Source organism: Ictidomys tridecemlineatus, chromosome 9 (assembly GCF_052094955.1).
Source record: "Ictidomys tridecemlineatus isolate mIctTri1 chromosome 9, mIctTri1.hap1, whole genome shotgun sequence".
NCBI classification, from domain to species: domain Eukaryota; kingdom Metazoa; phylum Chordata; class Mammalia; order Rodentia; family Sciuridae; genus Ictidomys; species Ictidomys tridecemlineatus.
In genome coordinates, this window is record NC_135485.1 from 23118252 (window position 1) to 23145068 (window position 26817).

The 26817-nt window shown below is 32.5% G+C and overlaps 1 protein-coding gene across 7 annotated transcripts in view; it reads left to right on the forward strand.

Annotated features, from left to right (window-relative positions):
* Pcdh7 (protocadherin 7) overlaps positions 1 to 26817 on the forward strand; it is a 396676-nt gene that overhangs the window by 191235 nt on the left and 178624 nt on the right. For 2 of the 7 annotated variants that reach the window (XM_013356268.4, XM_078021172.1), the window contains exon 3: positions 20722 to 20817. The exons of the other annotated variants lie outside the window; for them this stretch is intronic. In XM_013356268.4, the coding sequence (XP_013211722.1) occupies positions 20722 to 20810 (89 nt within the window). In that variant the 3' untranslated portion in view covers positions 20811 to 20817. The remainder of the gene's footprint in view (positions 1 to 20721; positions 20818 to 26817) is intronic. 7 annotated transcript variants of the gene reach the window in all.

Consider the following 26817-nt stretch of genomic DNA (forward strand, 5'->3'; position numbering starts at 1 on the left):
AATCTTGGCCTTCATAAAATGTTTAATCTTACAATTACAGCATTTTAAAATTACTGGTTGGAGTAATATTCTCATCTTGGATAATTTCCAGTCCTTTTTGTTTTTATTTATTTTCATGGGGTAACATGGGATGACCTCAGCGACAGTAACTTAAAAACATAGCAAAGATCTAAATGAGTGAAAGGAAGCCTTCTCTCTTCTGACATAGAATCAGAGCAGTTCTTTGTGCTCTTTTTCATGCAAGGTCTGGAATTTCCATCGTTATCTTTTTTTTTCCTCTTTTTTAAAGTTTTTACATTCATATCCAGTGTTCCAGTTGAGTGCATTATTCTTCAGGTGTATATTTCCCTTTGAACTGCGGCAAAATATTCACAATGTCAGGAAAAATGAACTAAAAAAATGTCCAATTAACATGCTTACCAGACTCTCAGTCCTTTCTTTTCTAATCTCAGTATTAATAATTAATACTGATAAAACGTGCGGCCATATTACCCTTTTTATTCTAATTTGGTCCTTTAAAACTACATCACTCTGCTGAACCTTTATGACATTCAAGAAGGGAATGAGCTTTTATGAAATCTCAAAGTGACTTTGGAGGTCAGTTAGTGGTTTTGTTGCCTTCAGATTCTCCAAGCATTGGGCTTCTGTGGATTTTTTACCTTACTTGTTGACAGTGAATTTGGTTGTTTAGTCCTTACTTAGTTAAGGCATTATTCCAATCTTTCCTGCTTTCCTTTTCTGTGTATCTAAATCATATGTATTTCTAGACTTCCTCTGAATTTTTCCCCAGAATTATGTATAAAATATTTATGTTAGTAAAATATGACAATATTCTTAAGCAACTTCTCTGTGGTAAATAAACAGTAACACAGTGACTCTTAAGTCAGCACTCTTCACTTCTGGGGCTGGCACAATTATTGAGAAACTGAGTCATCTCAATGTCCCTCTTCTGGAGTAAGCATTTCCAACTGTACCACTTCTATTGCAGGATTTTTTTTTTTTTTGAGAGAACTGAAACATTTTTTCCTTGAATGAAGCAAAGCATAGCAATGCCTTTGGTGTCTTGTTTCACAGAGTGATTACAAGGTGAGGAAGCTGTGATTATTATTTTTGATCCAATCAACTTGTATTAAAGATAATCTACAACAAAGATTTTCCAAAGGAGTTTAAATATATAAAAAAAGAATCCCTGCCTTCAAAATGGAAGTCCTTATGTTGGGGAGAGGCAACCTTAATGGTAGCAACCTTAATGGTAGTATAATGTGAAAAATAGGAAGCTCATTAGAGAAGTTCAGAGTAGTGTAAGGTACAGAAAAAGGGCAAAGTAAACTCTACAGAGGAATAATTATACATGCATTTATTGGAAATTTTACAATTCATAAATAAAATTTGGGGTTGGAAGAAGGCCCTGAAGTGTTATTTGCCTTATATACTTTCTCTTTACCCATCTTCAATCCAGTTTAAAATAATTATTAAATTGATTACAGGTTTCATGTTTAAGCCAAATAAATTCAGATTATTTAAATTTTGTTACTATAATCACATTAATGTCACTGTTTCTTTTTTTACATCTTCTTTTTTTCTTTTATAAGACTTTATTTTCCACTCTTTTTTTTTTTGCTGCTAAACACAATTATTTCAAAACCTCTAGAATTTAGCATTGATGCAATTGTCAGCAGAAGCTAAATCCAAATCTAAACTATAAAACATTAATTTTATGTCTCTTTTCTTGTATATAACCATGGGCAATTACTAGTCACATGTATGCTTTAAATGAGGTCTTTCAAATTTAATAATAGCTTGTAAATAATTTTTTGAAATTATTCTATTTATTTTCAGAAGACCAGTTATACTTCTCAAATTAAATAGATGATTAGATCACATTAGAGTAGAGTAGATTGGATCACATTAGGTTTATTTTTTGAAAACCAATTCATTTCTTTTGTGGTGGTTGCAAATTGTTTTGTAATTATTATTTCATGATTCAAGTTACATTCATGGTTATTTCTGTTTAAGTCTCATTCCCTCTTTATTTGTAATATAGACAATGGGTTGCATTGTATTAAAATCTTTGTAGTGAATTTTCCTTAATTTACATAGGTAGAATTTTTGTTTTTGAGTCTCATCTTGTTTGCTTTCTCATTGTGATCCAAAAATATGATTATAGATTCATTAGTAGAATGATAAAATACTTAAAATGCATGCAGATTTAAATATCTCCTCAAAAACAGGCTTTTAACTTTTGACGTGATAATCTCAAAGGAAAATAATTTTTTAAAACTATATGTTCCAATGAAATTGGTGTCCAGTGGTGTAAAATGCTTTGGTGATAAATAGATAATAGAATAGCAATTAGCTGTTTAAAAACTTCCAACTTATTCATTTCTGTTTAGAAATATATTTTCTATGATATATCTGCTTTAAAATGCTCACATCTTAGATGATGATGTCAGAAGGGGACCCACATGTGATCTGTGATTAACGAACTGCTCTGAGGTTGCATTCCTTGCAGCTACAGTGCCCTGGGATGAATTGTGCACATTGTTCCTATTCCATATGAGGCCACATCTCACCCACCCAGCATTCATCGCAAAAGGTCACAGAAGCTATAGCTGAAATTTTATACAATGAACAGGGAATGCAGAGTATTATGAGAATTCATTTACTTAAATTGAGCAAGCATTTGTTGAGTAATTACACAAATTTCCATGAAGGATCCAAAGGTGAATGAGACATGGTCACCATTTTCTACATGTTTACATATTGCAATGGAGAATGATGTGGACAGAATTATATTGTTAAACATAAAGTCAGGATGCTAGGCTTGGTCACATAGACCTGTGATCCCATCTACTTGGCAGGCTGGGGCAGGAGGACTGTAAATTCAAGGCCAGCCTGGGCAACTTAGTAAGAACCTGCTCAAAATAAAAAATAAAAAGGACTGAGGATGTAGCTCATTGGTAGAATGACACTAGGTTCAATTCCCAGTATCCAGAGATAGATGATATATGAGTAGATGATAGATAGAGAGATAGATAACAATAAATGTATGAAAGATAGTATATGGGAAGATTCCATACAACAAGGACCAGAGAAATTGGGGATGTGAAAAATTGTAACCAAGCCTTGAAAGATGAGTAAGTAGATTTTTTTTGATAAGAAGAAATGTGGGTAGGTTTTTCAAAAATAGAGAGGGAAGCCAAAAATAGCAACCTGAAAAGGGAGGGAAGAGTGCTGCCATTTGCCAACCTGGGGAAAATAGAAAAAAACAGCTCATCTCTGTGGGTTTGATGCAAACTTGTAGGATTTATGGCATCGTTGAAAAATGCAAGTCATATCCAGCAGGCTATTGGGAATATAGATTGGAAATCTGAAAGTATAGATAATGGAACTAAAATAGTCTTAGGAGTCATTAGCACACCAGTAATGATGGACTTTTGGGAATAGATGAGACCATCACTTAAGCAAATGACATCAAATAAGTGATGATACCAAAACATAAGCTTGCAGAGGATTGAAATATAAGAGAGTAACAGAGAAGGCTTTAGTAAGAGTGGCTGAGAGGTATATTAAAAATAAAATCATGTTGGGGGAAATCTTTAAGTTATTAGACTTGTCTGAAACTCAGTGTGTTCTTAGGAAAAATAGAGATAATAATATTGAGGGTCCTTGTAAGAATGTAATTAATTATTGGTTGTGTGGGAATATAATAAAATAAAATAAAAAGCAAATAAGCCAATAAAATATGGCAGACTAACACAGGGAGTTGGAATCAGGAAAGCAGTGGTTGTCAAATATTTGGTGCTGCAGGGAAGACAAGAAACAAGCATCATATAATAATTATTCTTTTAGACTCCCTTTGTCTTATTATATGACTCTTACATTTTATATTATACTGTGCAATAACTTGTTCATTTTACTTACTTGAAATTAAAAGAATATTGGATTAATTGCATTTGTGGTGCAATTGATGACATTGTTTCAGTTATCAACAACAACAACAACAAAAATATTTTGTAATTTTGAGATCCTTAATATTATAACAGATCTGTCAATTGTTAATAGTACTATGCAAGTAGATGTGCTTCAGAACAGAAAATAATAAAAAATGGAATTTGAATGAGAAATAAATTCAAATTTCATCATAAAAAGACTAATTTTAGTCCATTCAACATGTGCACAGCACCCAGGTCAATAATGCTTGCCACAACTAGTACACCATTCAAGGGAAAACCTCTAATATATTATGTGCAAATACATATTAGTAATTATTTGCCAGGAGGATGTCACTTTCTGTGTTTTTTTTTAATTTTTGAATCACAGGAAATATAACTGTTATGTTTTGGATGTGAGGTGTTCCCCAAAAGCTCATGCATGAGACAGTACAAGAATGCTAAGTGGTGAAATGATTGGGTTATGAGAGCTAGTTAACCCCATCAGCAAATTAATCCCCTTATAGGAATTAATAGAGTGGTAGCTGAAGGCAGGTAGGGTGTGAATGGAAGAGGTGGGCCATTGGGGGGGCCTTTTAGAGTATATATTGTGTATCTGCAAGCGGAGTCTCTCTGCTTCCTGATCACCATGTGAGTGGCTTCCCTCCATTACACTCTTCTGCCATGATGTTCAGCCTCACCTTATGCCCTGAGGAATGGAGTAAACTGTTTAGGGACTTAGACCTTTGAAACCCTGAGTCCCCAAATAAAGTTTTTTTCTTCTAAAATTGTTCTTATCAAGTCTTTGGTCAGAGCAGCTAAAAAGCTGACTAAAATAACAGCTATCAACGTCCCTAAGTTTCTTCTCCTTTCTCTGAATTCTTTGTTGCTTAGGAAGAATTACAAATAAGGACTATATTGGTAAAACTTGTCCTCCAGCCTAAGATATTCTAACTAATTGCTACATAATAAATTCTAAGTGAAAAATGCAATTCATACATCTATTCATTTCATCAAAAATCCCTAGATATGTGCATTTATTTGGCCTGGCATATGCACTCTCCATTCTCCTGGAATACTGAATAGAATTATATAAATGTAGTGTGTAACAAGAGAAGCCACTTGAATTGCCAAGTGGTGCTTGAGTGGTATCTGGAAATTTTTTTTCTAGGTGCATATAATTTTATCAGTGCCTCCAAATTATACAGAGCCAAGTGCCATAAACAATTCTTAAAAATATTACAAAATCCTGATGCCAACATAGAATATTGGTTTATTAAATTAAGAACAGGAGAATACTCATTCATGAGATAGAAAGTCCCCTGCATCTTCTCCAAAGCATCTTCTCCTTTTCTTTAAGGAGATCCAAGACAAATCAATGTTCCTTTAAAAATATTATCTGATAAGGATAATCTTGGAAGTGTTTCCTATCCCAGAACCATTGAGGCCTGATTAGACCTATAGAAGCAAATCTATCCTGGCCTGGACTGAAGATCTGTTGAGGCACTCATGAGGTACTCTTGAGGCACAATTCTAACATAATGTTTATGACTATCGTTTGTTTTCTCTTTACTTTTGGGATTATATCTTAAAAGTTTTGCATATTATTTTAAAACACATAAATGTTTCCCCCAATATTAGCTTTAGATATCCTTGCGTAACTAGACTATTTAGCTTTTCTTGGTGCTGGTCCATTCTGTAAGCTCTTTGCCTTATCTAGACATTCACAATTATCCATCAGTCTTGTCTACCTGACAGTTTCTGCACTGTTGACACGTGAAGTTCAAACACCCTTGGATTGATACATAATATTTAAAATAATTATTTAAAAGATTACTGAAAATAATTATTTAAATAGTTATTATCCCAGATAACTCCCATCCAAAACAAGGTAATGTTCAGTCTCACAAATCCTTAAGGACATTGAATTTTAGGGTACCAACCTTATTCTTTCCCTTAACTTTGGTGAAAGCAATGTTAATCATACATCATCTTTGAACAAGTGACTGGACACAGCAGGTTCACACAGAACTGCATTTTATCAGGATTTTTTCTTTTAAGCTATCGCCCTTTGTTCAGTGTGATCAATTGTGTTCAGCCTTCACCAGTTCTTTGGGAATTCAATTTTGAGAGGCTCTGCAAGTTTCCTGGACAACATTGGTTCATCATTTTCTCCCAGAATAATGAAGATCTAAAATCTAATTCTTGCCTATTTCAGCCTTAGACTGTTTTTATCCTCTTTTGTGAAATCAAGTCCCATGCTTTTCTCTTACAGCCCATGTCTGAGAATTATCTATGTCCCCAGGATCAAGTAGCTATTAAGTTAGTTCTAGCAATTGCCCATAGGTTTAGAGCTATCCATGCGTGTTTTTCTTAAATAACAAACATTTTATTTCAGAGCACAAAGTACAGGACTTTCTACTTGATTATTTAGTTTCTGTTTTTTTTTTAAGTTTTGGAAAATACATTACTCTTCTTTATTTTAATGAAAAGTTCTGAGTTTCTCTATTAGTCATTTCATTTTTGAAGGAGAATTAAAGGACTGTTCCATAGATTGACTCTCAGGTCTTTTTTTTTTTAATTTTCTCTATTCGAATAAACTTATTCCTTTGCTTTTTCCAACTTTACCATCCCATGCTCATTTTCTCTCTTATAACACCTTGTCTATGACCTTTGGGGGATTAAATAATTAATTTTCTGTACTAAAACATTATATATGAGCCATCTCTGACTGTTTTCCTTTGGGATAACTTCTAAAAGACTCTACTCCATAATTTTTCAGTTTTAAAAAATCCTTAAATCTAATTTAATCCATCTATGTTGTAATATGTAATATGTGTATTCACAAAAAAATCAGAGCTACATGTAGTTTTTCTAGTTCAGACTCCATCATATTTCTGGAAGTGAACCTGGATCAATTTATGTACTGTCTTCATCATTTAGAGAATAATGTAACAAAAATGCAAATATAATTATAATAATATAAGTATAATCATTAACACCTTATCTACCTCAAATAATTATTGAGAAGTTTTATAAGAACATATATTTTGGGGAAATTAGCATTAATAAAAATTATTCCAAAATTCTTTTTTAAAAACTATGTTCAATGGTATACAGATGTAATATTTAAAAAATTCTTCTGGTTGTATAGTTCCATTTTCCTCCATTTTAACTCAGCATTGCCATGTTCACAACATTTTTTAAATGCATGATGATTTTCTAATTTTCAGATTTGTTCACTGGCCTCACATGTTTAGTCATAAAGGTGAGTTGTTTCTTGTCCTTCTTGAGTTCCCTGCAGGTTTCCAATTCTCTAGGCTAAGAGCACGTGGTCTCTATCTCCTGTGAACAAGTTCCTGTATTTATCACAAATATAATTTTGTGAAAACCAGAGAGAAAGAAAATATGTTAACAGTGTGTCACATTTACTTTCGGCCAGCCAAATGGCTTCTGTCTGCAAGAGGCCTGCACATATTTTTCTCAATTTATTGTGAAGGAATAGGAAATGACAGAAACCAGTAACTCACAGAGATATTCATCAAATTATTAAAGATCATTCAGTGTCCAGTGGCAGAGTCATCCTGAAAGGCATTACGGACAACGCTCAAATAGTCAAGATAATAAATAAAGCCTTCTAAAGATTATGGCCAATAATAGAGTGGATAGAATCTGGCAAGTAGGCACCCATTCATAGAACTTATTCACATCTCCATTTAATTCATTAATTAAACCAAATACATTTATTAATATAGAAATCAACCTTTATGGGTATTTGAAATAATTTTAAAAGAATGGTGCTAAACACCCAGTTACAATACAGTTCAAGCAGAAAGGCTAAAGTGATTTCAAAGCAACCAAGTCATCAAGAATTGTGTTGAATGTCAGAGACAAATGAATTAAAGATTTATTAACTCCTTCTCATACATACACACAGAGAAGAATATTGGACTGAATAGAAAGAAAAAAACTGAAGTGGAAAAATCTATCAAAAATGTTTGCAGAAATCATGAAATAGTATCTTTGTTTTATTTTTTAATTTTTTCTTAAAGAAAGAGTGAGAAAGAATTTATATATATATTTATATATATATGTATATATATATATATATATATATATATATATATATATATATATATATAATTTTCTTTTTTTTTTAGTTTTCGGCAGACACAACATCTTTGTTTTTTTGTATGTGGTGCTGAGGATCGAACCTGGGCTGCATGCATGCCAGGTGGGAGTGCTACCACTTGAACCACATCCCCAGCCCGAAATAGTATCTTAATTAGATATCTAAAACAAAAGGTTAATAAGTAGAGGGGAAAATTAGATTAATAAACCAATTTTTCATAGTACATTCATGCTTACCTGAGAATATTGCACACTCATTTGCTTTATGTAGTTAGTCTAAGGGAGAGACTATCTTTTATGGATAATGAAATTGAGAAGATATATAGGATTGTGACTAATACCTGATAATTCTAGGTATATGAAACATGCTAGTTGTTATTATTTATTATTATATTATTATTTAGTGTTTGCTGTTAACTCCAAAGGGTTATATTTGCATTACTATATTCAGTGCTCAGGAAAACCCATAGTAGCCATTATGATTATTTCCATTTTAAAAAGACATTTATTTTATGTTTATCAGAAGCATTAATTTATTGTAAATTTTTGAGGAAATCAACTTATTTGTTTGCTGCTATTGTATATATTGCAAGCAGTAATCTAATGCCTTACTTACTTTTCAGGGAGTTTTATTTTTATTCATGTATTGGAAAACACAATGGATTTTTGTTCTTTTGCATAAACCAATACTTTATTTCTCTTCAAGAGCCAATGTACATTGTGGTTTAGAAATGAATGTTGATACATGGGATCATAAGTGGAGTAACTAAGTGTTCATATCATAAAAATACAAAGGAAACCAATAGATGAGGTCTTGTTTGTTTTTATTTACATTTGTTTGTTTATTTCAGAATAACAGGATGGTAGACTCAGTATCATGAGCCAGGTAAAGAAATATAGTTTACTCAAAGTAATGTAAGAATAAATAACAGGTCCTTTCATCACTTGTTTAGCTTGATGATTAAATTCCCTTGACTGTGTTTTGCTAGGAGTTCTTTCCAGACATACATGCATACATACACACACACTTTGATTACATCTTTCTACTGAAGTAGAAAAGAAAACTCAATGGGAAGAAGCTTAAGAAATTATTGCATTAAGAGTCTGATTCTGCAGTTGATCCCATGACTCCAAAAGATGTTGGAAATAAAGCAATTAAATTTTAAAGTATGCAAATAATTCAGTAAAGCAAGCAATAAAAAGATGTTTAGACAGTTTATTTAATACTTTTGATATTATCCTGGAAATTTCAAAATAACCCCCAAATTTCTGCTAAATGTGTAAACTGAGAGATTTGTCTTTCAAACTATGCTCTCTGTAACCATACATAGGAAAAATATTTCCATGTCTATCACTAACTTCAAAAATGCTTGAAAAACTATTTTAAATACTATGATTTTTATAAATTGTGATTAAATGAGAAAATATCTATTTCAGGACTTGGGCACAAATATATTTACATCACAAGAACCACACCACCACCTCCCTAGGGAATATTTATTTTAATTACACTTACCAGTTGATCTAAATTACTGGACTTGTTTAAACTTGTTTAAGCATAAGAAACTCTCTCAGATACAGTAGCAAATTCAAATAAAGTAGAAAAGAATTTTAAAATCACCAGCATAAAGAAGTTAAATGAGACTATGTATTATGTAACAAAAAAAGGGAAGAAAATTTCCAAGTTTCCTCATTCTCAATAACTTTTCTTCTTACAGTTTTTTAGTAGTCAAAATATGCCTTATAAAAGTATATGTATTACTCAGTTGGGGGTTAGCAGTTAAGATGTTGTAAAATTTTTTTTTAAATGAGAATAATGTGTGTTTTAAAATTTAACATATTGGAATCACATGCACTAAGGAACACATATATAGAAAAGATGATGCATATTTCAATGTAGAGTTAAGTAAAAATGCCTGTTTCTACTGAGAAGCTGGCATAGTTAGCTTGCTAATAATTGACCTAGTCATTAAGCAAGTCTCAGCCCCCATCTGTCCCTGCTGCTCTTTTGTAATTATCACATATATCTTACCATTAGTGGTAAGGCTTCCGGTTCCTTCCTGGCAAGGAGACAGGGCATTTCTGAAGTGGTTAGGGCAGTTCCCTTGCCTCAGTAGGAGAAAAAAGAACAGAAAGCACACTAGGAGCTACATGGAGAGTGTGTGCCTCTGAGCTCTTTTTAGTTTAGCAGCTTGAGAAATATGGCTACACGTTATTGCTAAGACACATTCTTTCTAAAGGAAGTTTACTGCCATTGATTCCTAAGAGCTAGAGGATCCATTTTAATATTTTTGGCACTTCATTTAGCTAGTCTCCTTATTGATTGGACTTTATGAACTATCTATTTGTACCTGATGTGCATTTCTAAATGATTTTGAGAGCAAATATTTTACCTTATTGGACCCACATGTGGAGGATTTGACTTACCAGTTACTGTACATTTTTTTTATACACATTCTGAAATATATGAGAGAACTTTAGGAAAATCTGACATTGCTCAGTGGGGAAACACACACACACACATATGCACACAAGCAAACACATACACTGACATTCCAACCTTCATGCCCAAGCATGTTAGAGCACAACTTGGAAATAATTTGAATAATAAGTTATACATTTAGAAATATTCTATTTTGGAAATGTTCTATTAAAGTCAACAGTTTGAAACATTTCAAACTTCACAGACTCCTACTATAATTGCAATTTTATATTGTTAAAAAAAATACTATTTCCTATGTCAAAGGAAGTTTTATAAATTATAAATAGCAAATTTGTAGTGCATGTGCCTTAAAGCTGAATCATTGTCTCTTAACATATCAACTTGGCATTTAAGGTGATCCTTTAAGTAAAATACTGAAAAAAAATATAGAGTTTAATTGAAGGCAGTTGTTTTTTGAATGCCTTATAGTGCTTTTTTTTTTCTTTTCCTTTAAAGACTAAAATGTGCACATGTATGTTTACAATACAGACTTAGAAATATGTCCTTCTATTTTAGAGAAATTTAAAATACTGGACTTTTCAACTATTCTTTTATATCTAAGGCTCTGATTCTACTTACATGGGATTTATTTTATTTTATTTTTTCTGCCTAACACAATCCTAGAATTCCCTGGTAGTACTCAGGCCTGGCAGGGCTAATGCAGAAAAACAGGTCTCAACAAATAAAGAACTCATGCCCTGAGTCTGACACGGACAGAGTTGGTATTTCAAGTTTCTTTTGAAACCTTTGATAATCTGAGGTAAATGTACCAGTTATTTATAATAACCTTTTCAGTATTGTAGTTCACTCTGCTTTTCGCGATCTTTCTCTGAGCATTGGAAGCCAGCCATGGCTCTGTCCTTGGCTTCAGTAGTTTGCTATAATAATGTTCTTCTGATATTCCTGGTAATAAACCTTCATGGATGCCATCCAAGATAGACCCTACTGATAACTGTATTCTGTTTCATAGTGAACTCTATTCTTGGGAGACTCCAATATTTATTTTCCTTTGCAGTTAAGGAATTTATGTTGAAAGAGTATTTATTTATTTATTTATATCATTGAACAGTCTCACTGCCATGAGTAAGGAAATTGCTCCATAAAATACTTGGTAATGTAAATGTGAGAATGAAAGCTATATATCTGATGATTTATTAAATTTATGACTTGTAGGAACATGACTGCCTCTGTAAAGGAATCTAATATACACGTTGGAGAATATTCCAGTAATGCCTAGTAAAAATGGTATGCTGTTGTAATGTAAAAATCTCAAGACTAGGTACTACTCTAGATTTACACCTTTGGCATTTCTAATCATGCACAGCCTGACATTGCAAATCTGAATTTCATGTAGGAAAATTTAGAATCACGTTTATTTTAGAAGCACTTCCGCTTTCACAAAAGATAATATTCCATGTACATACTGCTTTTGATATATATCCTTATACACTGCTTTTAATGTTAAGAAATGCAAGGGTTAGTTTAGAATAGGACAATGAGTTTGCTTCATGACAGAAGAAAGCAGGTCAAGGTTGATGAGTACAAGCCTGGACTCCAAGACCGGTAATTACACCAGAATGAGGCATGTTGGTAGGACAGGCAAGAGGGACTCAGGGTTATATCATATTCTGGACATTTAACATATTGAAATATATTCCATCTCTTTCTTTATATTCTAAGAATCAGACTTTTAAAAACATCAGTCCCCATTTTAAGGAATGGATTTTTCTTATCTTGATCTTTTAAATATGTTTTTACCATAAAACTCTCTCAATTGGATTGAAATTCTTTGGAGATATTCATTGTATTCGGTCAGTAAATTTTGTTTTAAAATAGGGTGATGTTAAGATTCTTGTTATAAGGTACCCCCATCAATTGAGATGTTAATATTTAAATTTCTACAAACCTTTAACCACAGAACATAACATTTAATAAAACTACGTTTTGAAAACAGAAAAAAATGTACAATAACAGGATGCACAAATATACTTTGTGCATGATGTGCAACTAGAATATACTAACACAAAAACTTAGTTTCTTTTTTTACAGTATCCTTAAAATAAATTTAGCTATTGTTTTTACAGTGAAATCCATGCGGCATATGGCTTATTTTCAACTTCTCCCTACCCTTGAAATGTATTACTTATCTGAAATATAAAAGAGCATGTTACGTGGGATAAAGAAAGAAAGAACAGGTCTTTCACATACATGAGTAGGCCCATATGCTGTTTATTAAATTTGATGATTGTCAACCAATTTCGACAGCTGATTGAAATAAAAGAAATCAGCAGTTATGCAGAAGTATGAAAACAAGCACATGTACCACCCTCATGCCGTTTTATCATCTGTCAGATTTTTCAAGAGTATACCATATTTTATAGGCTTGAAATAAAACATGATGAATACATACATATGTAATGAAATAAGATATATGCTTTGAGGGAATAGCATTGCCCCAAGTGGCATTTGAGTTTATGTCATTTAAATGACAACATTGAGAAAGGTGTTCTTCTGTATTCCCTGGATTCCAACTTAGAGCATGCTGCTTATCTGTTTGACTGTACATGAATATGTTGAGGAGAAAATAATTTTAAAAAAGTTTTACTAAGCGTCTGAGACGTGTTTCAGGCAAAGAACAACTTGTATTTTAAAAATAAATTAAAATACATTAACCAAGAACAGTGAGCAGTGTTTCAGTGAAGGAGAGGGTGAACAGACTGTTTAACTTTCCTCCCATTCCACATATCTATGAATAATCATTCCTTGAGGTTTTAAAATTATAAATAACATTGCAAAGCAGAGTTATTTCTACTTTACGAAGGAAATCATCCATTTTGTTTTCATTTTCCTTTGGGTAAACTCAAAATGGCTTTGCGTAGCTTCTGCTAATCTTACTTAAGACTGGAACGTTTTTAACGAAAAAAAAAATGTTTTCCAATTGCTAGTGCATTATTACATTTACGTGGCTAAATTGACTCAAAATTGACAACTGTTTTTTCACTTGGCAAGGTTCATATGTGGTAGTTGATCCTAAGAGAAGGGAGATAACAAGTTGTGAAAAGCAGAGATATCTCCAAGGAAAACCTCTGAGCAAATTGAGCTCTGGGGAAAGATGGCTGAATAGGGTATGCTATCTTAGGTTTAAAATGTCAATATAATAAAAATATTTATTGCCAGAAGTTGATTATTATTACCTTGACTTCATGCACATGCATATATACGTAAGACCAGAGAATACAGGTAAAAATTGTCATCTTTAATTTTGGTTCTTAAGACAGTTAATTATAAATCCTAAGTGCTAGGTGGAGTTAAGACAGTCTCTGTATATAGGCTTTACTATCAACATTTACGAGGGCAGAATGAGAGGTTATAAAGCAAAAAACTTTGTTTCAAAATTTTATGAAATATAATTAAAAATTTTTTTTGAAAATAATTTTTAGAATTATTTATATGTTCCTTGGCTGGGGTGGAGGTGTGTGCTATGAATGTATTTAGTATCTCACCACGTAGACATTGTGACTCATGATATCATGAGGATGGAGAACAAGTTTTCATGTTCTCCATTATATCTCTAGCTGTTCATAACAGTGCCTGGCATGTATTAGCTACTCAATAAAATTGTTTGAACTGAGTAATAAATAAATGAATATTTTCTGCATCCAAGATTTATCTACAGATTTCATTTTAAATTATTACTTTTGCTTTATTATTATTTTATTTTGTGATAATTTAGTCTAGGTTGAATTGTACAATTGTTCTGGTGGATAAATTAGTCAAAATAATTCATTGGTATAAAACACATGGTATTTATAAAAGGAATAGGTTAATCCTAAACTCTTTGTAGATACTTGACAAAGAGGATGTTTTAAATTCAAAAACCATACATCTATAAAAAGTATATATTTTTCCTTTTAAAATCCATACTTCTATAATAAGTACATTTTTTTCCTTTCATTGTCTTAATTAACAGAACTAAGTACCTCAATGGAAAATCTTTGTTTTGTAACTGAGAAATAGTTTTTTTAAATGTTATATTCATCAAGGACCTTGAAGATACAAGACAATTTGGAGAAAAATCATAACATTCTTTGTGCACTATGCCCGAAACAGAATTTCTTTTTAGAGAAATTGGGACTGATGAGTAAATTTTGTTAATAAGAACAACAACTCAAATTCATAATAAATTGTGTGTGTAAGGTTAAATATATTCTTATTTACATATTCATCCACTTGATCATTCTTTATTATTAAGTCATAATTTAAATCTAATTCAAACAACAACTGTAAGATTACATCAAGATAACCTCTCTTGGAAGTTTCATTACATTTCTATTTTAAGTAAGTTTTTCACCACCTATGTGGATCTGTATATATTTCATTTTATTTCTATGAATATCCTGGTGTACTTTTCAAAAATAGCAGTTTCTGTTTTCTTCTTTTTTTTTTTTTCTGTGAAACCATAGGATGATACTGGGTAAAAATGAAGATTTGCTAACGTCTACATGAGAAGTGACTCTCTTGGAATTTCCAGGGTAGTTACATTTCATTATCATAGTTCTGTTTTTTAAATCTCTTGCATCCATATCGAACCTCCAAGCCAAGTTGGCTTTGTTTCTGCCCTTTCTCTTTTATTTTATAACTTTGATTCTGTCCCCACCACCTCACTGTACTCTGAGCTTTCATCATGTTGACAAGTCACTGTTTTTAAATAATCAGCACTATTACTTGGTGTTCTAATTAAAGGTAAGAATAATTAACATATTTCATCTCACTAAATCCTTACTAGATTAAGTCTTGCTCTTTCAAATAGGAACAAACTGAGGCACACAGACCTTAGAAGTAACTTGCTACATGTCACATAGCTAGTGAGTGGCTGAGATGGGGTTTGAACACAACTTGTCAAATAAACCCAAACATTGCGCTATTTCCAGTTGTGACCTTCTCTCACTGGAATGGTTCTCAACATCTCTCCCCAGCATCTCTTTTTCCGTGAGCCAGCTCTTCCTTTAGCGTTTACTGAGGGCATCACCTCCTTAACTCTCTGCATATTGTACATCTGTGTCAGCATATCTCACATTATATCATAAAAAAACATGTGTACCATTCTTCTTGTAAGAATGTGGCTTTAATGAGACTGGATTATTATTATTATTATTTAGTTTTTAAATCCAGCTCAATATTGAAGGGGTTATACTAGCAGTTGTCAAAGTGTGGTCTCACATCTCCAGGATTCAAAACCATTTTCATGATAATATGAGGCTATCATCTATCCTTTTAATTCTCATTCTTTTACATAAGCACAGTGGAATTTCCCTGAGACTGCATGCTGTGGAATATTGTAACATATTGAACACAGAGCAGCTTTCTTCTAGTAATTCAATCATTAAGAGTTGTGCAAAAGTATAAAACAATGTCACTCATTTCACTTTTTAAAAAAATATAAAAATTTTTCACAATATATTCATGTCAGTATGTAAAAATGTCTACTTTCAAATAGATTTGTAATAAATTATTTTAAAACTGTTTTAGTTTTAATTTTGAATATGGTAAATAACAATAGATACCAAAGCTCTTTGACATACTATATAATTTGTAGAATAAAAAGAAGTCATGAAGCTTAAATGTCAGAATAACACTGTCTAACTCAGATTGAGCACTCATTAAACAAAATATATTTGGGGAAAAAGCAAAATTAGAATATTAGTTATATTGGTTGAATAAACTATGTATTAATTAAAATTAAAGCCATAAGCAAACATGACTCAAGTCATTAATCAATGAATAATCAGGTACTTAGGTAGGTTATTAGTTTTTATAGAGGACACAGTGAGGTATACTATTTGGGCTACATACTTCAAGATTTTAAGAATTCACGTTTATAAAACACTATAAAATTGAAATTAATGAAAGATCATAAATTTCCTACTAGGTTTATAAAATATTTTAATGGAGGTAAATATTAAATTTTTAATAAAAATGCCTTCTAAGGAAACTTTATCATAACTTCAGATTTGAATATGGCAAGAGTTTGAGTACTATGAAAATTAATTTTTAGGAAGAAGTGTATAGTATTATATAAAATTAATGAACAACTTTAATTAAAGAAAGAACATTGCTTGTTTTTACTCGATTTAAAATTTTAAAATATTAGATACTAACATTAATATATCATAATTAAAATTTTCATATGTGTATAAATACATCTACATATCAAACCCAAGTATAATGTTATTCAGTAATCGTAGCTAGGTTTACACCTAAACCTTTGTTATACTCATCTCTAAATCCTTCATTTTACAATTTATTTTTTTTTTTAAACTAAAGCTGGTAGCTGGTAAAATTAAACACTTAGCTGATTTTTTTTCTTTGCCATTAAGCTATGCAACTTATGCCTTTACATCTAAGGAATAAAATCTAAAAATACAGGATCCTAGAAATATCATTCACTCTAAAATAGAGCTGAATATAGGATTAATCATCAACTAATCTTTCATCTTAACTCATTTATTTTTGTTGGCTTGAGGAAAAATACTTCAGAGGGTGTTTTTACCATTCTTAGTTTATTTTTTTTCCATGACTGGTTAAATTCGGACTGGTAACCTCACCCTAAGTTTGTGTAATCAATATTTTATAATTTAAAATAGTGCTTGTTGCTCTCAAAAAGCTCATCAGGCAACATCCTCTCCGTGGTAGAGCAGTTTACTGAGTCCTACAGGAACAGGAAGCATTCCATCCTTGCCAGGGTTTCAGATTCCCCTGTACCCACCACCATTTCTACTCCACCAAGGCAGATCCTGCCACTCCCACAGTGGCAGAGTTAGAGGCAGAGTTGGTGCAGTGATGGAGCTGGCCTTTCAGTACTCCAGCCCTCCCCTAACGTGATGGACTGTAGCCCTATGTTTATTGAAGGGTCCTTTTTGTTAATCATCCAACTGTTACTAGCAAGAAGAAAGATGAAAGAAAATCTGAAAAATCTCATTTCCTGAAGCATGGGCTCCCCCAAAAGATTCTGGAATGTTCTGTGTACAAATGTGACAGACTGTGAGAAACTTTTGGAGTCAGACCAGAGCTAATGTTTCTTTTTTTTTTTTTTTTTTTCCAATTGTTACAGAAAATTTTCTTTTAAGATAGGCCTCACTAATAAGATAAGGAAAACAGTACTTTATCAGGAATGTGTATGCCTCTTTACACCAGACACGCCAGTTTTTGACAAAGGTTGGAGAGCAGTGAGCAGAGAACAAGGGGCCCATCGCTATCATAAACCATTGCAATCCACGTTGGTTGGAAAGTTTCACTGACTCACCCCTGTTTTTACCCACTTCCTTCTCCCACTTGTGTCTGCCTCCCTGACTGCAGGCTTTTTTATCCATGTCCTCTCCAGTTTTTAAGTAGCAGTTTGGTGTTTTGTTAATGAATTTCATTCCCCTTTAACTCACACACACACAAAAAATAATACAATCCTTTAGAACAGGAACCAGTGGGCTGTATTCTGCTTTACCCTTTGGGTTCAACATGAGTTTTCTAGGCTTATATTTAACTAAGTTACACAGCATGAGTATTAATATCTTAGTATTAGTATTGCTACCATGGTCAGACATGTTTCCAAAAATAGAATCTAGAAGAGTCAGGTTTATATTGGGCTGTGCCATACTATTCTCCATGCCGTTGTTCTTATTTTGTGAGAATGAATTCTCATTCTTTTGGAAAAACAAATTCATTACAAACTCTTCATAAAATCATTAACTATCTCTCCATTTACTGTTAATTCTCATGCATCATGGAGCTCATTTTCACTTTTTTATTATCAGGTGGAAATCCAGCTCAGGTCATTGTTCATAAACACATTCCTACAAGGAATTTCTCATGAGCAAAAGGGATTCATTTGTTATTCTGGTCTCTACCTTTTAATATATACCTTGGGTTTCTCTCATTCCGGAAGTTTCTAGTTTTCATTCTGTCATTTCTTGACTTTTCAAATCCCAGCTTAATTTTTTGGTTACTCTTTTATGCTGTCTCATTTATTTGTAAACTTTATATTACTCATTGTGTCATGATAAATTATCCTACCAGTGTTCTGCGCTTGTGTGTATATATTTACTTTTCAAAATTTCTCATAAAACTGTTTACTTTTGTATTTTCTCACAGTACTATGCTTATTTATAATTATATTATCTCAAAAAATCCAGCCTTCCTAAAACAAAAGGAAAACTTTACTATATACTAAAGCCTTAGCATATTAGGGATCTATAAGCAAACAAACAAAGAAACAAACAAAACAATTTCATAATGTTAGTGCAAGTATTTGGCCAAAAAAGAAAAAGAGAGAGAGAGAGAGAGAGAGAGAGAGAGAGAGAGAGAGAGAGAGAGAATATATGTGGTTTCTTTCTCTCCTTTTTGTTTTTGGTATGCAAGACTCTCACATTTGATTCTTCCAAAGATAAATGTTCATCCCAAAATAACCACTCAGGAATATTTATATTAGAAATAATTAGGTTTAATCTTTAATAAAATGTTATTACTGAAATATGTAGGTTTTAATTTTGGAACAGGATTCAACATTTAAAATATTATGTGTAACATCAAATTGATATTTTTTAAATTAAATGTAAAAGCATGAAACTTATAAGAATCAAAGCAAAACTACATAAAAAGAACATGTTCAATCACATCAGATAAGAGTTAAGTTTCCAACTCAGAGTTATGTCTTTTAATTCAACTGGTCTTGATACTACATTTTCCTTCAGAATTCTTTGATGCTAATCTCTTATGATAACCAACTAGTTTCCAAATTTCTCAACTCAAGGGCTGACTAATATATTGCCTAAGCTTCAGGTGGGTCATGTTACTTTAAACAGGATGGCTATTAGTAAGCAGTGTGTCAAAGACCAGAGACATTGAGAAATTGGAAAATTTTGAGACACTCTGTCTAAACAGGATTAAGGCAAGACCAGAAAGGATTATTATGTTCCAAGCCCGAAGATCTTTGTGATAGCTGCTTTCCTAAACATTGGGATTAAAGGTTAGAATCACATTCAGAAACAAGAATGCAAACATGTATTCACGAAAATCCCTGTCCTTAGAGAAAAATTCAACAATGTCCCAGCCCTTCCATAATGAAAACATTGAGAAACATATTTGGGTAAGGGGTCAATTTCTTTCTTTTTTTCTTTTTTCTTTTTTTTTTTTTACAGTAGAAACTAAATTCTGTTTCTTTTCACGTTTTTTCTTCCTAAAAGAGAAATCTAATTTTTCAAGTTTATTTCCCATTTTACAAATTTCTTTAAACAAATAATTTAAAAGAAATATTCATATACAGTTTGTACTTAAATATAAACACTAAAAGTTATAAAATGTCTTAAAATAAACACTAAGAGCAAAATCTAGCAGTGTTTGATTTTCAGGTATAGCCTTATCTCATATATTGATATTACTGAGACAATTAAATAGTTTACTATCATCAACTGTGTATTAAACACTTTCATTCATTTCTTTCCATATAATTCTGTTAACATTTTAAAAATGACATATAGTTCAGATTAAACCGTACCTATCAAACACATAACTAAAACGTGAACATTTTTACAACTTTTATTAGTTTGACCTCCACTAGTATGAAGATATCTTATTAAATTTAATCTATTTTTATTAAGCTAGCAAGTTGAAGTTGTTTTGACATCAACACTGCATACCCTTAGAAAAATATAAGAAGAAAAGTGCATTGTGAGCCAGTTATAAAGCCACTGGTTAGAAACAGAATGACAAAATAATAGGCTGCTGTGTGTTTGAAAGAAAAATATTTGTATATTTGTTATTAGACTTTCCTATAGTTTTTCTTAAATCTGTTACCCAAAAATTCTATGCCCATATGTGAATATCCTGCCTTAAGCTACCCTGCCTAGTTAAAAAGTGAGAAAAGATGGTGGCTCATTATATGTAGCAGCCCACTCTGTCCCATGGTTTGGACAATTGTAGGCGTAATCTTCAGATTAGCACCTTTGAAAACAACTTATTTGTTTAGATTATCTTTAAAATTTATGTAGATTTTTTTAAAAGGGAAGAAAGTAAATAAGTTCAGAGTTGGTAGAAATTGTTTTATTGGCAAGGTCTATGGATGGACACCACGGTGTAGGGGCTGCTGATTTTCCCTTTACATATTTCCCCATCTCCCTTCCCCAGGTGTTGCTGCCATCACTACCTTTCCCTTCCTCCCCTTTCCTCATGGCAAGACGCATGGAAGAAGAGTGCTGTTAAGGCCTCTCCATTAATCAACAGGTATGGTGGTTCTCATGAAGCAGTGCAGCTGCCCCTCTTCTGAGTTCTCCATTAAGAGTCTAACCTCTTTTCCATTTAGAAGACACATCCATCCACTACACAGAGCTTACTGATTCAGAGTAATTATTCAACCTGGGTGTATTCTTACATTTTCCAGCATGCTATGCATTTCAGAAATCTGTACACAATTTTAGATTTTTTTTTCTTTAATGGAGAATACAGAAGAATTAAATACAATATTCTCAGAGAAAGGTGCTGTGCTCAAACAATTATGCAGGAAAGAAATGGGACTGATATGTATAAACATGCCACTTTCAATGTTCTACTAGAAACTTTTTTTAAATAATGTATCACTGAAAAGTGTAAAATCGGAGTATTTTGTGAAGTTTTGTTCAAAATTCAATTATCCTAACATTTGCATTTTCAAAAGCATGACACAAAGTCATGTGCACATTAATTATAATACTGCTCTCATTGTAGATAATTAGGTATAAGTCAGTTCAAATAAACCTAAATAACCTACAGAGCTATGCCATTCACATGTAAAATATGAATGCTTGCTAATTCCTTTCTGCAAAACTTTGTTTTGTCACTCATCTGGTGACATTTCAGAGAGATGGAAGGAACTGCTTTGTTCAAGCAATCCTCAGATAACCTCCCTTCGTGGTGCTACATTTTGAAAGGAGCTAGACCCTCAGGGTTCAAACTCTAGTAGAGTCATACCTTATAAAACGTGAACACTCAATCATTATGGGGAACGCCTGCCTTCCTTATTTCCTTTTCTGCCAGAGGAACTGGTCCTTCCAGCTCCTGCAGGGGCTTGTTTGGAAGATCACTTGTACTCTGCATTGCATCATTATGACTTGCTCAGGTTCTTGTTATCTTTGGGCTAGGAAAAAATATTGGCAGGAGTCTTAAAAATATAGTAAGTTCATCTATAGCTGTGCCTGTATATGACAGTATGATTTGTGGCATTTTCTAAAGCAGTACGGTAAGACCCATATATGTATATTAATAAAGCAACACATTATGATTTACATGAATTTGTGCTAAACTTTAAAAGATAATGTTCAACTCTTCCACTGTATTTAAATGCACTAGAATATCAAGGAAACTAGAAAAAAAGAATGTTGTAAGTGTGTCCCATTAATCTTTAATCAGAAATGTATGACTCCTTTCATATGAAGCTCTGTTCATTGAGCTGCCCCCCATGATTCTTCTGGCTTTATTTCCAATCTTTAATTCTGTTACACTGGATTCACCCTGTGATCTGCCCTCTACATCTTTCTCAGCAGATGTGGTCATTTATGTTCACAGGTTTTTGTGTGCTTAGGTCCCTCCATCTGGAGAGCACCTAAACCCATACCATGTTGAGAAAACTCAAAGCAATAATAGAAGCAGTAAACACATGAGAGGCTACTGTACCAGGTACAGTGTTAATAGACTTGATCTCCATTTTCTTAAATTGTCCACACAACAAAACATTGCTTAATCAATGTGTCTATCTGTACTTAATGGTAAGAGAACGGATGCTTCAGGAAGTCTACCACTGTCAAAGTCACTCAGGATTGCCTCAAGCATTATATGCTTTTTGTAGCTTCTCCTGATTCCTCTGGAGCAATGCTGGCTAAGATCCTCATTCATACTGAACCCTGAATTTCTAGAGGACAGTGACTCTGCCTCACCTTTATTCCATCTTCAATGTCTATAGTGTTTTTTACTCACTAAATTGTTGAACCAATGAATGTCTGCAGAACAGTTATTTCTTTTTCACTTAAACACAAACCCCTCCCTCACCCATACAACTCTGTACTGTTTTTATTCTTCTTACCTTATGGCTTTTGACCATGATCAGTTTCATAGAAGACTCAATACATTTTCTCATAAGATATAGTTTATTATTTTCCCTAGACTTAAAACCTCTAATTAAAAACTAGTTAAGTATAAAGTTATTGCATTCATTAAAAAGGAATCAGTAATTCAAATTCCATAAAATTTTCCAATGGTAGGAAAGGAATTATAGACATTTTTATATCTCATATAGAAAATATATTAACTAAAATGTTTAGAAATTTGAGGAGAGGAGATCCAAAAATATTACACATTATGTTGTAGGAAAATAAGGGCAATATGTATCAAATATGAAAATGGTCCTATCAGTCTACCACAAAATTAGAGAAGTAAAATGTAGATAATGAAAAAATGTCCAATCAAAGGAGGGAAAAATAACTGACAAAAAGGAAGCAAAATTATTCAAAATGTATGAATTGTAAAGGGACTCTATGATCAAAAACCATAAATATTGAAAGGAGTTTTTTAAAAAGTCAAATGAAACTGGGAGAGAAGAAAAAAATCAATGTATGTGGAAAAAAATAACTCTAAGAGTTTGTGTTTTCTTTATTAGAAAAAAATTTGAGGTAAAATAATTGGGGTGAAAAGGGGCATGTTAAGATACGTTGATGTGTGTTCAGTATTTGCTTAAGAATTATTTCTATGGGAACTGTGCTTTTTTAAGTAAGATAAGGGCTTCTGCATTAACTTGGAGCTATGTGTTCAGAATTTAAAAGATTGTGCCAGGAGAACACAACTGGAAGAGGGCTTGATGGGAAATTAGGGTACAAGTCAAAATTTACCCCTATTCATCATGCTTTCTACCAAAGTAATCATGAAATTAATTAATCTTTTAGTTCCGTGAATATAAGGATCATTTTGTATCTGTTTTTTCTTTATGCGGAGTGCTTGGAGCATAGAATAAATATTTTCTGAATTAGTCACGACATTTAAGAGTGGAAAGAGAGATTAGCGGTCAACCAATCCAGTCTAAGATTATACATGCATCCTTCAACACCATTTATAAGATTTGCTCATCTCTGCTTGATTAATTCTAGTGACACAAAGTACAGAGGTAACTCTATTTTAGGACACCTATGACTTCCTAGCTTTTTCTTTGAGCTCAAATCTACCTTCTTATAAGTTGAATCCATTTATTGTGTCTTTCCCAAATGGAAAGACACAAAATAATTTCTATTTCTTTTCCAAATGAAAGATTTCTAGAACTAAATTCAGACAGACCTTGTCATAAGGTTGAGATATACAGTGCCTCTCTGTGTCTTCTTTTCTGGTTTGCAGCCCAATTTTCCTAATTTTTCTGTGGCTTGTTTATAAATCCTTTTAGTATTCTGTTTATTCTCATTTTCTCACTTAGTGCAAAATGCTTTTTAATAAAGCAAGGAATTCACAATGGGCTCCTACAGTTTATATTCACATTTAATCAATTTGAAGGACCTAGTAAATCCACTTAAATATCTTGAGGAAAAAAAGGGGGGAAAGGAAATATGCTTTACAACTGTGTGGCTTTGTTCTGAATTTATACATAATAAAGGTCAACTTTGGATAGTACTTAGTATGAATATAGTTATGTAAAAACAATTCAAATAATGAGAGCATTTGATGCAAAATTTTCAATCTTTATTAAGGAGAATCTTTACATAAGAAACTCATTCCTTTTTCTAAAAAAATGCACTAAAATTATAATATTCTGAAGTGGTTAATAATGTTAGTGGAAGTAAAAGACAAAGCAAAATGAAAATTATTTTCTCAACATAAATTATTGCTGACTAATAATATGAGCTCCAATGTAACAATATGTTACATGAAGGTCAAAATAGAGCAAAATCAGATTGAAATGTGTGTAAAGCATGCAATGTCAGCTCCAAGCTTTCCCTAATAAAAGTGACTGCAAAGTAAATTCCTCCCTTATGTGAGCTCTTACTTAATGCCAAATTGCTGTCAATGTCCCTTGGCGAGTTCTATTTATGAGTAGATTACGGCACACTCACAGAGAGGCCCTGCACATCTGACTTTCAGTGAGTGCCTACACTAATATACGGCTTTTTCTAGAACTGTGAAATTTAATTAATTTGCTGGCAGAGAACACTTCTTATGCCACATGCCTCTTTCCTGACCCTACCCAAGATTTCCATTTTCAGATGTGCTTCATATATTACAAACCTATATAACCTTAATGAAGGACTTCCATATGGTAATTATAGTGCTTTACTTTATATTCTCAAAAGCTCAAATGCCTACATAAATTCTTTTTCTATAATATCAAGTGGTGCTTTGTAAGTTGCAAGAATATATGCATCTCCCCCTCTGCTTTTTGACATTCAATTCCCAAAGCAATACCCTTCAGGTATTTGATTATACATAGGATTCTAAGGCAGTGTTCTCAAAACAACAGGGAACCTGTATCTGCTTTGTCTCACACTGCTCTTGGAAGTGTATACCATGTTCAATGTGTCTAATTTAATATGTTTCACTCTGTTAGTATCAAATAAGAGCAGAGTGAAAAGCAGGAGATGCAGATTAATCACGTAACTCCTCAAGATTTCACTAACTGCATAACATGAGTCATTTGGACTAGCTTAGCTTTAATTTTCACTTTCAACAGAATACAGAAGGCTAGGGATTTTTAAGTCAGGCTTTCCTCTAGGTTTACCAATAAACTGAATTTAACCCTCTTGGGGCATGGATTTCTCACCTGTACAATGGGGAGACTAAGTTAGATCAGGGATGTAATGTTTAGTGAGAGCAAGTATCACCTTATTTTTCTTTGTGGAGCTCTCTCTGGAGAAGAATTTTGACAACTTGTTTTCATACAATGACAAGGAAGGTTGTGAGCATGTGACCAATTACATGCTCTGTCACAGACTTGCTATATGAATCCTAAAAGTGGTTTTCATTCAAAAAGAAAAAACAATTACAATTTTAAACTGTTGTTTTTCCTTCTTTTATGGATGTATAGATGCTTCCCATGCTTGAAAATATGTGAATCAAAGAGAATGCCTGGTGACCTTAAGGAAAGCAGGTTGAGAAGAAGACAGGCAGTTGAGATACTGGGAACATTTTAATGCTGAAGAGAGATGAGGGTTTCACTGTATTTTTTTTTTTTTTTTGTGTGTGTGTGTGTGTGCTTCTTAGTGGCAGAACAAATGCCAATAGGATTATATGAGAAAAACTCTTTCCATATAAAAATAAAATTTATTATAGTAAGAATCACTTAATAAAAGCTGGTTCATGGCTTAGTCTGTGCTGCAAATTCTGTATCATTGAAGATGTTAACATTTAAATTGCATGACAATTTCTCAGTCATTATTATAGGAATTCATTCATAAGACAGTAAGTTAGACATAATGCATTCCATTGCTAATGGTCTGTGATTCCATAATAATCAACACATAATACTAGCAGTACCTCTGTACTATAATTTAGAGATATAATTGCAAAAATTGCATTGGTATTGATAATTGAGAATTCTCAGCCCAGACATTTACTTGTCAGCCACTGTTATGGTATTCTAGGGAAGTGCTTTTATTAAATCAAAGCTACTCTTCTTAGGAGAAAGTCACCACTTTCCACTTGTGGACCCAGCACTTCTTGTTGAAGACTACTTGCTCTGTCCTCATTGTGAATGCCATTTCTCTATTGCAATATAACTGATGATAATTAAGGTTAAATAAATCTGACTTGCAAAAAATAATAAAGATCAAGCAATGAAAAAATGAAAGAAAAGAGTGTTAATACAACAAATAAATATAGTTCTAATTTTGAAATTAGACCATTTGTGAGAACAGTAGAAAATATCACCAAATTGCTGAAGTTTTGCTGACATCTCTATTGACTGTTTTCCACATATGTAGGTGTGGAACATAAAGCATTTCCCATAGAATCATAAGTTATTTTTCTTAAAAGGGATTGTGAAAAGTCTAAAGAAGAAAAAAAAGTAACTTTTCCAAGTTTATTCAGTGAGAGTTGTGATCAGATTTCCTAAATTCTCAACCTGAGTAACCAAATTTATTGCAGTAGGTTACTTTAAAAAGTACAGACCTCAGTGAGCTGACACTTCTTTTTGTGTTTTTGGATGTATTCATTGTCTTGAATGGACAGGATAAAGTGGAAAACAAAACAAACAGTTTTGTAAAGAATAAACAGTAAAAC